This window comes from Scomber japonicus, chromosome 9 (genome assembly GCF_027409825.1).
Source record: "Scomber japonicus isolate fScoJap1 chromosome 9, fScoJap1.pri, whole genome shotgun sequence".
NCBI lineage: Eukaryota > Metazoa > Chordata > Actinopteri > Scombriformes > Scombridae > Scomber > Scomber japonicus.
The window spans coordinates 22,417,770-22,432,507 of NC_070586.1; the positions used below are offsets into that span (position 1 = coordinate 22,417,770).

A 14,738-nucleotide genomic window follows, 5' to 3' on the forward strand; every position below is an offset into this window, starting at 1 on the left:
TTAATCAAGTTTTGCCATTTGCTGTAGAATGAAACATTTGTAGAATAATGTAAAAACTTTCTCATTGGATTTTTAATATATTCTGATGGAACATCATATTTGATCATTGACTAGTTAGTACTAATTAAAAATTCACTGTGCAACAATTCTTGCTAGAGAGCCCTTTGTGTTTAGTCAGGTGTGGATCCTGTGGCTATGTTGATCCTCCACTTAGGGGTCCCCTAATGAAATATGCAGGTGCTTCTTGAGTGTCTTCTCAACCCCACACGTTACCGCGTCCGTGCCCGAGTGGCAACCTGCAGCAACACAACAGTTTGATTCATCTTGTATCACATGGTTTGCTGACACATTTGAGATTATAGTATCAAATAGCATGTCATTAAGTGCACTCTTCATCATAACAGCACTCAACTCACCACCATGAGGTGTCCATTCTTGGCCTTGTATACCATTGGCTCCTGGCCATTGCTGAAATCTACAGCACTCTCTTTCCCTGCCAGGATTTCAATCTTGATGCTAAGAATTGATGGAAACAGAGTACTTTAGATCAGAGGACATATTTTAAGTCAACAATTCTTCCTCAGTCGCAGACTCACCTGCCCTGAACCACTTTGATCACATTCTGTTTGCTGGCAATGGTGCTGAGTTTAGTCAAAAACTCAAACAGGTGGTCACACTGCATCACAAGATCACCCTGAAACAACCACATAATGGATAAAACCAGTTAAATAGAACTATTTTTTTTTAAAAATGCCATTTCACATTTGGATGAACTCATGCCCTTTTCTATTATTACACAAAGAAACATAGCTGAAAAGAGTGTAAATGAGCTTTATGGTTTAATTTGACAATTCACTTAATATTTTCTTTACAGTGATTCTACCAAACTAATTAATTAAAGGTTTAATTTGTTCCACCACAAAACCTTTCCTACAGTAATATTTGTCTGATCATGTATATCCAGGTACCTTCTGTTTAGGGTCTTCACATGTTATGTGGAACACAATGATTCCATCTGTCAAGTTACTGACCGAAATACCTGAAATGATTCAAATGACAGACACTTTTAGCTCAACATCATAACATCCATGATGGCAGTTGAAGTATCACACTGTGCTGACCCTTTAGCGAGGTGTACAACACTCTCTGTTTGATCTTGGCTTCCTCTATCAGGTAGGCAGCTGTCTGGGTGAGGATGAGCTGTCGTGGCCTCGGTTTGAAACCATTCCTGTTATATTTAATCACTGGGACGGTGTACTGCAGAAACACAGCATACAACACAGTGAGTTGTTAAATGTGATGCTGATTTCCTGAATGTCTATAATGAGACTTTATTACCTTGATCTGCTCATTGCGAATCATCTGCAGGACCCTCATGTTTATGTCTTGTTCACCTAAATATATTAAACAGTGTAAAACAGGTCGTACAAAAGAAATCAGGAGTGTGTGTGTGAATGTATCTGTTGCTCACTGATTCTGGTGTCCACAAAAGGGTGAGCGACACTTTGTGGATAGCTTTCTTTTTTCCCCTTGAAGATGCTGCTGGTAACAAACTTAAGTTGAAGCTGAAAGGAGCAAAAAAGGAAATGGGAAGACGGCCAAACCAAAAAAAAAGAAAGTGTGATGATAAACTCTCATATAATGTGTTTGATGTATGTTACCTGTGCTTTCCTCTGGGGTGTGATTCCTCTCACATATTTCCGCACCATGAGACGGTAGTAAAGCTTACGCAATAACTCTGATGTCTGGTGAAGAACAAAAACCATGAAATTATATTTTCATTTTAACTGCTGTGTAATGAAATTGATAAATCTTCTTACTTCTGTCAGCACATGTGGTGGAGACTGCCAGGTGGTTTTGTCCAAAACTGTTTTTGGAAGATTGCCTTTAAGCCTGTTCAGGTAATTCTGTCTCACAAAGGCCAGATACTCTGAGTTATCTGCACTTTTTGCTTGTCCCCTGGTCATATAGCCTTTGATAAATCTGAAATACGTTGTAAAATATTATATCAGTAAGAGTTAATAGTGATACTGAGAGGAGCTGAGTAATGATGAATATGATTTTCACTGTTACTTCTTGATGACTTTCACAGCCCAGGCTCTCCTCTCTCTCTCCTTCCTAGCCTGCACTCCTCTCCAGCAGGTTTCAATCTTAGTGGCTGTGGGTGTCAAAAATATCATAGAAGTGGTATCATTTTTTTTCTACCCCCCAAAAAAGCACTGATCTACATTTTCCATGAATTATAACATTTACCAGCTTCTTTCTGTTTTCTGAATTCTCCCTTCGCCTTGTATCCTTTGTATTTGGCCTGGAGTCTTGTTGCTGAAATTCCAACAGATGCTGTTAAATCATTGTGCAATTAGTAATGTATAAAAAAAGATTACTGTAGCTTTGCACTCACCCAGTTCATGTTTACATTTCTCATAAGCATCTTCTGTGGCATAAAGTGTCCTCGGATGACGGATGAATATTTTGGTGCTACAAAACAAATATTTAAGTAAAAATGTCGCCCCCAGCTTATAGTGGATTTGCTCAGTTGAATGTAGGAAGACTTGTCCTCACCGTCCCATTTTGTACTCATTTGGAAAGTAGCCCAGATGTTGAACCAGGACTTCAACTCCATCAGCAGGCCCTCCTCTCCAGTGTGGCCAGGTGGCTGGGCACAGGGGTTTATATCTGTAAGATGCAGCAAACAATCCCCTCAATGTGTTTTAAAAAGGAGCCCTTCAACAGAGATTTTTTAATTTAATGGTTAAGCATAAAGGTCAAGCTCTGTGGCCCTTCACACCTCTTTAAAAAGACCTCATATTTGCGCCTGTAGGCAAAACCAGCACGTCTGACTCTAAGGTGCTCCATCAAGCCCAGGTACTTCACCTGGTGCCTGATCAGTGCTTCATCAAATTGCCCTGTTTGTGTGCGAGAGAGACAATGAAAGATAATTTAGTCAGATTCAAACATCTTCATCCTGTTAACAAAACACCCTTCTATTTGTTAAAGTACCTGGCTGCTTGGACTCATTGGATTTAAGACAGCGTATGTACCAGGCCTCTTTAGCCATGAGGATCTCTGTCAGCTTCAGCAGGCTGCTCTTAAACTGGGTCGCCACCTACAGACACAACTTGAGAGTCATAATCCCCAACAGTTCATCTGTCAGATACATATGGCTTAATGATGAGACCGCCTCCAACAGAAGGAAACTTGACTTTATCTCAGTGGCCAAAGAAAAGAAGGCTCTGACACTTATGATTTATAACTCTGAGCCGTAATTAGTACTGCTGATAATTTGTAACATCAGATTTTGTTGGTGATACAGTTGAAGAATATGAACAGGATATGAACAGGATAAACATGAAACACTCACTGTTTCTGGTCGTCGCTTGCTGTCAGGATCAACGAAGGAGAAGCACTCTCTGACTATGGCGTTTTTAGACTGACACATCAGCTATGAGAGGGTGGGATAAAACAAGTTGATGCTTAACCTGGTTGTGGTGTGTTTATTTAATTTTATTGTTTTTATGTGAAGCACTTTGAATTACTTCCACTGTATGAATTGTGCTACATAAATACATTTTTAATGTTGTTTTTTTTCTTTTATCATCAGCTTCATTAGTGTCACTGGTGCTGTCTCTGCTATGGCAAGTTAAAATGTGAAAAAAAAAGAAAAGTAAAAGAAAGAAAAAAGATCAAGGCTATCAAGAACATTTATGGAAACCAATTTTGAGAACTACTGATTAACAGGAAGTCGGCATTGTAAATAATTATGGTAATAACTGAAGTCCTCTATACAGTGCCATTCCTTATCTTACTAATGTAAAGTGTGCATTTGCAAACTTACGTCTTTTAAGTTTCTATATAACAGGTCATTATTTTTGTCCAGAAAACCTAGCGAGAGAAAAAACAAAGAAACATCAGGAAGCTGTTTGTCAGTTAAAAACAACCATGTTTAGATGTTTAAGGGGCTGAGTAACAGAGCCTGAGATTGTGGTTTCTTTTACCAACAACACAGTAGGTGACCTCCCCAGCATAATGCAGCAGGCGAAAATCTCCCCTCTCCAGAGTCTTACGTGTCATTTTGTCAGCCAGTTTGTGCCTGCAGTCAAAGAGGTGGGGAGAGACAGAGGGATGAAGAGTGAGAGGCTTTATGGACAGACCCTAATCCTCCATCTCTATTGGCCCACTGTCGGCTGACCCAAAAGCCTCCAGTCAGCCAAGTGTCTGTGAATGGAGTTAGATTCAGAGCTTTGAATTGCAACATATCACTGAGATGGAGTTTGTAATTGAAACAGCTGGTTAATTACCTGTGCTGCTCCAAAACACTGATGATGTAAACATTTCAAAATGATTGGAAAATGCAGATGTGAAAGTGTTGCCATTGCCATGTCTGGCCTGACTTTTAACTTCTAAACCTACTAAACATCTTGAGTTTCAGCAATTATGGCATATTCTGTAAGTGTGTGTACAGCTCACGTGACAAAGTGAGGGTGATTTCCCATCTTGTCTTCCAGTCTCTCGAGGAAGGTTAGATCTGTGGTTTCTCCTGGCCTAAGGCACTCCTCATCCTGAACGATAATCATCAGCACATGATAATATTTTTCCCTCATCAGTGTTGTTCATTTCATAAACTTCTTACCTAACTTGAATACGTATTTCAGCAAGTACACACCAGTATTGATATGATTCCTCTGTGTTTCTCCTCAACAAGGTCACAGATTATCTTGTTGTTGAAGAACTGCACAGGCTCCCACTGGAGAAAAACGTGATGAAACAGACTGTGAATGGGGCTCTATTCAATGCCAATCAGTGTAAACGCACTATAGCTTTTTGTTTCAGATTGACAGGATTACCTCAATATCCTCCGCTTCATATTCTTCCTGCTCGGCCTTAAGTGTCAGCTGGATAAAAAGCTGCTGCAGTTTCTCATTGCAGTAGTTTATACAGAACTGCTCAAAACTATAGATGGAAAAAAAGGGGATCAGAACAACAACAACTGAAGCTCAGTAACAATAATTAAGTAGTTTTCCCAAGGATCTAGGAAAATTTCAGCTTTTGGTTAAAAAGTCTCTAAAACAGCCTTGAGGTATCAACCATAATCAAGTAGTGCCACAATGTAAGAAATAGCAAAGATTAGACTGCCCACCTGTTTACATAAAAAACCTCAAAACCATAAATGTCCAAAAGCCCTATCACAGTCTTCCTTGAATGGTCCTGGCAGAAAAAAACAGATGACAATGTGAAATCCTTACACAGTCACTCTTACTGCCTGATATCTGTCATTCTGTCACACAGTCTCCTTCTCACCGTGTTCTCCATGGACTCATTGATCCTCCTGACCAGCCAGGTGAAGGTGAAGCCATACATGGCTTTGGCCAGGGCGTCTCTGGCATAGATGGCATGATCAATTGTGAATGGGCTGAGGACCTTCGCAGTGAGACAAAATGATAGTTACATGGCATGTTTGAATAGAAAAACAACTTAAGGGCATTTAAAAATGCTTGCACCTGATCTTTCTTGGCTTCAATCTTTCTGTATGTTAGTCCCTCTTGTAGACTGTGAGCATCAACTCCTAGCAGCTGCAAGGAAAAACAGCATTAATATGTTTGTTCTTAGACTTCCTGTAATAATACTGAATATTTGAAGAACTCTCTAGATTATTTTCTTACATTTGAGACCCAGCGCAACTCTGCATTGTTGTTCAGGACAGCATGGCCTTTACCGTCAGAGTCAAACTGGACATTTCCTAAGTGGAGAACACTTGCAATGATCCCAAACAAGTGCTGCACAGAATAAACATGTCAGCAAAAGCAGCAGACGAGAGTGAATGTTTTCAATCAGAGTATCAGAAACAACATCCAATTTACATTAGCGTTGATCTCATCGATGTTGATGACTTGCAGAGCATTTTTGACAGTCTTCCAGTCATTTTTGTCATTAATGGAAGGCACGATGGCACACTCTCCCTGTCAGAGAGAGTAAACACAGTGACAGATTGTGAGTGAAAACTGTCAACAAATAAAATATAATTCCTAACACACCTACTGAGTTGCACAGACTTGCGTTAGATAGTTGTAATGCTGGCTGTCTCTCTCCAGTCCCAACTGGCGCAGCAGATCTTCCTCTCCTCCTTCCACCAGCTGGTAGAAAATGTGGAAGTTTCTCTCCCCGTGATTCTGATGCACAACCCTCGATTTCTCCAATAGGTAGTTCAGGATATGTCCTCCAACAGCATCCCCCTATGGGCAGCATGATCCTAAAGACAACAGCTCTACAACTTGTAGAAAGAACATAGCCTATGGTCCACTGGCCAGAATTTAAAAATCTTCTTAATAAAATATCGCCTTCTTGAAAGTAATTTTTTAGGCTTAAAAAAAATTGCTATTTATTGCTGTAATTTCCTTAGATTTTTTCTTTATTTTTTTCATGTCAAGTTTGTAAATTTGTCCTTATATTTTAACACTGAGGAATTAAAATTATGCAGGGAAGATTTAGCCCTTTTTATGCATTATTTTTTCACCTTTTTGTATATTGCCTTTACTGTTTTCTAAAGCAAAAACTAAAGATTAAAACATTTTAAGAGCACATCTATGAATATGGCCCCCTTGATGCTTACCTCACTGTTAAATTGAATGTCCATATACTTCCCAAACCGACTCGAGTTGTCATTTTTCAGTGTTTTGGCATTCCCAAAAGCCTGCAGGGAAACACAACCACATCATACATAATAATTCATTTGAGCATGACTTGGTTTTTGTTATGTCATTACAATCATACAACATTAAGTAACCATCATACCTCTAGAACAGGGTTTGACATGAGCATTTTGTCCCTGACAGTGTTAAGTAGAGTGGTACTTGGACAGCTAATGGCGTAATACTGTAGAATCTTCTTGGAGGCCTCTGTCTTCCCTGCTCCACTCTCACCAGAGATGAGGATGAAGTGATTGTTTAACTCTGACAGCATGGTGTGGTAGGCATTGTCTGCCAAGGCGTAGCTGTAGAGGTGCACAACATTTCATAGGTGAACCTAAAAACATTGGACTGACTCACCAAAAGTTACTATCAGGACTTTGTCAGTGTCAAAGTCAGTGTGTGTGTGTGTGTGTGTGTGTGTGTGTGTGTGTGTGTGTGTGTGTGTGTGTGTTCTCGCAAATAATTTACTCACATGTGTGGTGGAAGCTCAAAAAAGTTGACACCCATGTATAGATCCATCTGTTTCTTATTGTAGATATCCAGCTCTTTATAGGGGTTGACAGACACTATCAAAGTGCCAATGTAGGTCTAAAACAGTGAGTTAAAACACATCATATTCATTGTAAAGGAGTACACACATTAGTGGCAGGGTTCAAATTGCCAGACTCACATAGATGAGATCCTTGCTGAAACGTTTCTTGAGGTTGCTGAGGAAGGCCGGCTCTGTGGTTTCATCCAGGAGGACAAAGTCCTGAATTCCAACCCGGTCCCTGGCTGTCAGAGCGCCCTCCATGTCCAGCTGACCCTGTGCAACAGCCAACCAACCACAATAAAGGAAATACATAAAAGTATCAAGAGCAGTGGGAAAACTCCCAAAAGGTTAAGTTCTACCAAACTCCAGGAGCTCTACAGCATAATCAAGATATATCTATATTTCGAAATCATATTACACAATAAGTACTTTGCAGTCAAAAACAGAAATTATAAAACAATTGCATCTTATTCAAGTTCAACTTTTGACGAGGTGAAATCTGCCAAAAATAACAATGGCAAGTGTAACACATGATGCATGTATAACAATGACATTCAAAATTCTCAGCCATGTATTTTAACACATGCAGCTGGATGAATGAATGTTTGAACAAATGGCTCCATGGGGGAGGAAGGAGCTGAAAAAAGCACCAAAAAAAGCACAAACATGGTCCCTGTTAATTCTATTGAAATAAGAGGTCTAGAGGTCCTATGTGGCTTTGAAGCAAAGCTCTGTGATTGTGCAGACGAACAGACAGAAGCTAATGATCGCTACACAGCACACAGGGACCTTGGCTGGCAGCCCATAGTTCACTAGAGGCTGACGCACCAACCAAACACAACACACTGTGCAAATGGACTTGGGGGAGCCCAAAACAGCGGCACATTTAAGAAGCATAGTGGGAAAAATTCCACCGATCTGTTTTGCATTCTCAGCACCAACACTTAGACCAAAGGTTTTCACAGCTTTTGTTGGTTTTGTATTTTTTCTCCCCTCTCCTTTGGAAGCAGAAGTCCTTTGATTCTCAATTCTCTCTGTAAAAACATTAAAAAAAGATAATCCATTGGATCTAATTGACACAAAGCCCTCCGTCCCTCCTCCTCCCCTGCCTCTATCCTCCGCCTATGGCCCTCATTTCTTCTGAGAAAGGCCAAGTGTTTTTGTCCTGTAAATACCACGGAGCAGAGACAAAAAAGACGTCTTTAAAATGCAGTCTACAATCCATTACACATATTCCCCCTGCATATCCATTCAGTAATTATTCATTAGAAAACATTTAACGTCACAGTGAATTTCACACTAGGCAGTCGAAACACAATAGAGGAGATTTGGCCTATTTTGGGGTGAGGAGTTGGGGGGTAGGGGGGTTGGCTGTACAGAGGAAGGGTGAAGGCGAAGGAGGGGGATGAGGAGGGGAGCAGTATTTGTCTGATCTGAGAACCTCTGAAACGGGGCCGTCTTGAGACAACGGGACAGACTAAATAGTGCAGTAACGGTCTGTGCCCCGCTGCTTGCTGTGACACTCATTTAGTGTGCCCCGAGGACGAACAATAGAGGCTTGTTCTAAGCAATCCTGTGCTGTAATTTGGACTTCATTACTTTGCTCACACGGGGCCCCATGGACGGATAGAGGAGGCTAGTCAGATGAGAGTGTTTTTTTCCACCTGTCAGCCCCACACCCCCAAATGTGCTCTCACCCCTCTCCTTCAACAATACCACTCACCCCGTGTCCCCACCAATAACCCTCACCCGACCCCCTTCCCATAGCCGCCCTCCACCCCACCCACCCCCACCCACTTTAAGCCAATGAGACAGGTGAACAATATCAATGAAGGAACCCTTTTTGGGATGTCAGAATCAATCTGGCAATGTGATGGTAGTGGTGCTGGTGTGGGGTATCTGTGACACCCCCCTTTCTTCATGGGAACAAACTTCTCTCAGGGCAGCGCAAGCAGACAATATGCTGGGACAGCGTGACTTAGGGATCTGCCATACAGTGTTACAAGTAATAACACGGACAGATAAGCTCCTGTCAAGAGGAGGATTCGTGTTTTGAAGTGGTCATAATGATGCTAATGTTTCAGGTTTTCATCCAGAGCAAGAACACAATCTAAAGGGTTGCTGTGCTTTGAGTGTTGTTTGCTTTGTTGTCCTGCAGGGTTGTTTTTTTTCTAATGACACACTTTAGCTGAACACTAAAAGGGGTAAGGACAAGAAAGTCCGAGTTGGAGCAAGTGCCTGAATGTAGAAAGAATTCCTCCCCATTCCTTTTACTTGTAGCTTTATATACACAACAAGATTGTAACTCTAGTTATAATTAAACACCCGAATGCCCAACCTGATGCATGGCGGTTATGTAATCAATCCACGCCAGTCATTGTCAGATCAGGTGAATTGCCTCGCTACCTCAGAGTCACAACCAATTGCGTTTTAATTAAGAGATGGTCCCTCATCTTGGTCTAGAGTGTCAGTGTTGCCTGAGACTGAGTGACCTCATCTGTGTGAGAAGTAGAAATAGCCTGTTGAAGAAGGAGGGAGTGAAGAAGGGAGGCAGGGAGGGAGGGGGGGACAGCAATTTACCAACCAAGTAACAGGAAAGTTTATTCCCTATTTAGGGGGTTTCTACATGATTATCTGGTTTGTTGGTAATAACTCCACTTGACTCCAAAGGTCTTCATATGGTGCAAAAACCAAATGGTTCTGCGTAGCTTCTACTGACCAAAACCCTATTTCCACAAAGCATCTTAAGGATAAGACTTCCAACAGGACTCATTATAGCTTTAAAATGGTAATATTGGGAAATGGAACAGAACATTCACACTGAATTGTTAAACTTGTTGTACCATCAACTTTAAAACACTTTGACAACATCTATAATACCCAAACTGTACCTGCAACTGCTTCAATTGCTTCGAAGTGTAATAAAACTACAAGGCTGTTCAAGAGAACCACATGACAATAAAAAAAAAATCTCAAACCTGCATTTCTGAAGTTGTATCCGTCTGTTGAAACTGGCAAAAGTTTCCTTCTCTCCGGGAAAGTTAGACAGGACTAGCGTGTCCACCTGTGTCTGCTTGCATGGAGACAATCAGTGAAGCTGTAAACACTGAAGTCTTGAGAGTTAGTTGGAAAAAGTCCAGCCTGTGTAATTGCAATAAAAAACACATTTACTGTCCTCTCCCCATGTTTGTCAGCTCATTAATCCAGTGTGCTGTGGCAGTGCAGGTGTTGGCGATGCTGTGTGGAGGGCCTGTGCACACGTATGCTCCTCCACACCATCCTGACCCAGACTTGGGACACTGTGGGCCAGGTGCTTAATCATTCATGTCGTGGGAGGTGGAGGGACGAAGAGATCTTATTCAGTTCTTACCTGGGTATCTACTGCTCTGCTGAGTGTAACATAACGATACAGAAACAAGATCCAAACCACACCATTCCAACCATCCCCCTTTACCTCGCATCTTCTCCTCTCACTCTAAGCTCCATTACATCTCCACCAGCAGCAAAAAAAGTCTTCTTCTCCCTACTGGTACAGTCTAGGTCTGGTTACTGTTCTTTGAATAGGTGGATACATTACAGCATATTCCCCAACTGCTTTATTACTCCGCATAACAGAGCTGTTCAGTCTGAGCTGCCAATTTTCAGGCCTTGTGTAAAGTGCTACTGGGTTCATGCCCAAATGCAATTATCTCATTTGCTTGGGTGAGAACAATTATCATAGAACAACACACTTAATTCAAGCTCCTGTGACAGCATTAAATGCCAGAGTCTATTGTTGGCCTTCAGTTTCAACTTTAATTGTGTTATAATCGTGGCAAAAACATTATTATTAAAAATGTAATATAATATACATACTATATATGTGGGAATAACAGTGCTAACATGGTGATGTTATGATGTATGTATGTGTATATGATAATGTTTACCATGTTCAACATCTTAATTTAATGCTTCATATAATGCTAACATTTGCAAATTGGCTTAAATTGGCCTATTAAACACAAAGGACAGCTGAGACTGTTAATGGGAATGTCAATAGTTTATCACATATTTGGTTATTACCTAGAGTATTTTTATCAAACTAATTTTCTAATTTGATGATGACTAGATGAAAAAAATCGATCACTACAGTCAGTATGTGTTTAGCTCATCAGACTGTTTAAAAATTCATGACGACTCAGCTTTTTATGAGCATGTTTGCATCCATCCATCCATCCATCCATCTTGTTCTCTGTGTGCAATGTTTTCCCTGGCTGAAAGACAAATTTCCAACCAGGGACAATAGAGTTTAAGTTGAAAGTTGAAGTTAAAGTTGTGATTCATCCTCTGGACACCATGAAAGTCTGTGCAAAATATCATGGCAGTCAATGATTACAGTTGTGAAAATATTTCAGTAAAAGTCGAAGATGTCAACCTGCCGGTGGCACTAAAGCAGTAGTGACGTGATCACCAAAGTCAGTAGGATATATCTGCTGGAGAGAATGAAAGTTTCTAACCAAATTTCACACAGAGACATAATGATAGCATGGTTAAATATAAAGCCAGTTTAATGGTACAAAAGAACAAAACTGCACAAACCTTTCTTTTGCGTTTAAACACACACATTATTAATTACATTATTACTTAGAACTAGACCCTTAATAATTTGCCTGGACTGAAATTTAAGTCTGTTCATATCCTCAATATCACGCAATATTGATCTTTTTTAAAACTGTAAAACTATTGTGCAGTCATCATTATTTCATTATCGCTTCAGCAGCTAAACCAACTAAATGACAACTTTTCATACTTATCATTTCTCTCTGGTTCACAAGACTGGATGGACTTCTTTACAGACATAAATAATAATGATATTCATGATAAATAAAGATATTCATCAATAAAGCTCTACTGTTTAAACTTCCAAACTACCTCATATCTCTTCTCCTTTTTATTTCTTGAAAGTACAGAGACACAGAAACTGGTTTGAGGTACAATGCATGACTGATCTGCATACAAACTAAATCCTTTGATTCCCTTCAGAGATCGAAAATATTATTATCTGATGTCTTTTTTATGATTTTTGTAACTGTTTTTATTCATTATTTGTTCATTGTGGTTTTGCTGCATTAGCTGTGTTGTCTCTGTATGCTGGTTGTTTCTTGTTTTCAGGTGTGTCTTGAAAAAGAGATCTCAATCTCAATGAGCTTACCTGATTAAATAAAGTTTAAATTTTAAAAATACCATTATTAAATTGTAATTGGATTTGGAAATATAAATTCTTGACACAATGTCCTAAAAGAATCAATTGGGTTTTCTTTTGTGTACAAAAATGACCGCTCCTAAAAGTAGCTGCACCTTTTGAGGTCGATGTGTTTTATGTCTGTTACCTGGTAACCGCCATCAAAAAACACACCCTCCACATTAACATAGGTGTCCATTTCTAAGCTCTGGTGACTCAAGTGTGAGAAAAGATCAGGTTTCACCCAATTTATGGATCGATTAATTATTGGAACACGCTCAGTCAGTTGCTATAATTGGTGACCAGTTGAGCGTTGAACATATTTTAATTATTCACTCTCCACTCCAGAAAAGTTGTCAAGGTTACCTCTGCTGTCGCCCCACCTCTCCCCCGGCCCATGCTTGTCCAATCTTAACAAGCTTTGTGCTACCCACTGGGCTCTGATTCAGCACGAGACCCGGCAAATCCAATTACACAGGAGTCAGAGAGGTTGATTTTCCCATTATAGATTCCATGCTGAGAATGAGAGCTGATGATAACACTCACATCACACCACTACTGCCCCCTCACTCTCTCCTCTCTCCTCCTCATTTTGTCTCCATTTCACTGTTTCCCTCCTTTTATTTCTCCCTCTCTTCCTATCTAATTCTTCTTTTCCCAAAGACCCTCTTTCTTCCCCTGTCCATTTCTTTTGATCTCTCCTTCTTTCATAGTCCATTATTCTAATTTTTCAGAGCAGCGTAACGAAGGCTGGGCCCCGTCATCATTTTAGTCCTGAAGTGCTGGGTCAATGGGGGTACTTCATACTTCACATTGGACATTTTTTACTTAGACATCATTTCTGTCTTGCTTAAGAAACAAGAAGGATATATGATGTTATTATATCCCTTTCAACTGGTGTTTTCTTCAGCAAGGCAGATTTTTTTGGACCTGCACCTTTAAATATCTCATTTTAATTGCTTTACACTTGATTAGACAATTTTCTTGATACAATAGCCATTTAAACACCAGGAGTAAAATATTTGCCAGCCTGGATAACCTCTGCGAGGTCATTGCTGAAACTAAATGCACAGTAATTCAGACAACTTGACTTAGCAGTGTCTGAGTGCCATCCTTAGAGGACACCATGTGCCTGCTGTGCCACATAAAAAGTAAATGAGAGCTCTTTTGGAAACAAGGCTCTTTTACATTCAATCAGCTGTGAAAACTAAGAGGACTTTTGCTCTATCATTATCCTTTAGGACACTGAAAAGGACTGACCTCACCTCAGACCAGAAGCTTTGGTGTTGACACAGGTCGCTCAGAGGTCAACACCATTGACCTTTCTAAAACTTGAAGATTGGGTTTTCTGTGATCCTGCAGGACAATGGGATTGTGAAGTCCAGCAGTCTATCCAGAGAACTCGTCTGCCCTGCAGGAGGGAAAATGGCGTGATGGGATGTGTGCTTGACCAACACACAGTCAAAAAATAAGGAATCTACTGCAGTTTTGTACATAAATAGCATTGTGTAATCTGGATTGCATTTAGCGACAAGAATCTGAGTGTTGGAGATCTGAAAATCTCATCAAATAAACCTAAAAATGTTCATATAGTAAAAAGTTCAAGTGTAATTTTATTTATTCATTTGTGTCAGGATGAAGTGACCATTTAATACTATTGCCTGTTCTGATTGTTGCATTCCTGAAACTCTTAATGCAACACAAGTTTATTACAACAGTGTTAAGCGCATTATAATCTTGCGTAGTAAACCTTTTAATTTCGCCTTTCACTAAATAGATGTGAAGCCAACACATGGATGACTAAATGACTCAACATTACATGAAAAACTTACAAGAGTTGCCATTTTATGATTGCTGTGTCATGTCTTCCTTCTGTCAAGGTGAATGTGAACTGAAGTTACATTACAGACAGTACGTCAGTCGTGTCTCACTGACTGACCTTTGACAGGGCACCCAGAGGCCTGACAGTCTGGGGACACTGCTCCGTACAGGTTGAAGCATCTCTGGGAAAACAAAGTCTATCGCAGGACCCTCATGCTGCATCTTGGATAAACACAGCTGACAGCAGTTTCCTCTGTGTGGCCATTAGGGTCACTCTGGGTGACATGCCGTTCTGGGGGACACTGTGTCTCTCTGCCTGCAGAGGAGATTAGAGGGGTGAGCTGACCTCGTTCTCAGAGGGGCTGGTGTGTTTTGAGTAAACAATTGGTGCAAGACAAAAACAGCTAGGCTACAAACACAGGCCAACTCTGGGCGGTGATCCCATTTTTCCCCATTACTCTACAACAAGCATGAGAGA

General features: G+C 40.4%; 1 protein-coding gene across 1 annotated transcript; it reads right to left on the bottom strand.

Annotated features, from left to right (window-relative positions):
• Positions 1 to 58: 58 nt before the first annotated feature.
• Positions 59 to 7,494, bottom strand: myo1ha (myosin IHa). Its single transcript, XM_053325232.1, has 31 exons — positions 7,357 to 7,494; positions 7,159 to 7,274; positions 6,790 to 6,988; positions 6,608 to 6,688; positions 6,051 to 6,230; positions 5,859 to 5,957; positions 5,661 to 5,774; positions 5,499 to 5,570; positions 5,299 to 5,418; positions 5,138 to 5,205; positions 4,845 to 4,950; positions 4,664 to 4,744; positions 4,468 to 4,559; positions 3,996 to 4,090; positions 3,836 to 3,882; positions 3,362 to 3,442; positions 3,001 to 3,106; positions 2,789 to 2,906; positions 2,563 to 2,676; positions 2,402 to 2,478; positions 2,254 to 2,322; positions 2,074 to 2,158; positions 1,821 to 1,983; positions 1,662 to 1,745; positions 1,472 to 1,565; positions 1,339 to 1,394; positions 1,122 to 1,257; positions 969 to 1,039; positions 597 to 694; positions 417 to 516; positions 59 to 296 (listed from the first exon to the last, which is right to left on the bottom strand). The coding sequence occupies exons 1-31, from the start codon at positions 7,477 to 7,479 to the stop codon at positions 270 to 272; spliced, it is 3,072 nt and encodes a 1,023-aa protein (XP_053181207.1). The 5' UTR covers positions 7,480 to 7,494; the 3' UTR covers positions 59 to 269.
• Between the last annotated feature and the right edge of the window lie 7,244 nt (positions 7,495 to 14,738).

Excerpts from the sequence above, each read along its gene's own strand:
- myo1ha (XM_053325232.1), bottom strand. The coding sequence starts at position 7,479 with ATGGAGGGCGCTCTGACAGCCAGGGACCGGGTTGGAATTCAGGACTTT. Across the intron at positions 5,419-5,498 it reads TTGAAGCCAAGAAAGATCAG|GTCCTCAGCCCATTCACAAT; the intron begins GTGCAAGCATTT and ends CTCACTGCGAAG. Across the intron at positions 3,107-3,361 it reads GCAAGCGACGACCAGAAACA|GTGGCGACCCAGTTTAAGAG; the intron begins GTGAGTGTTTCA and ends TTGTGTCTGTAG.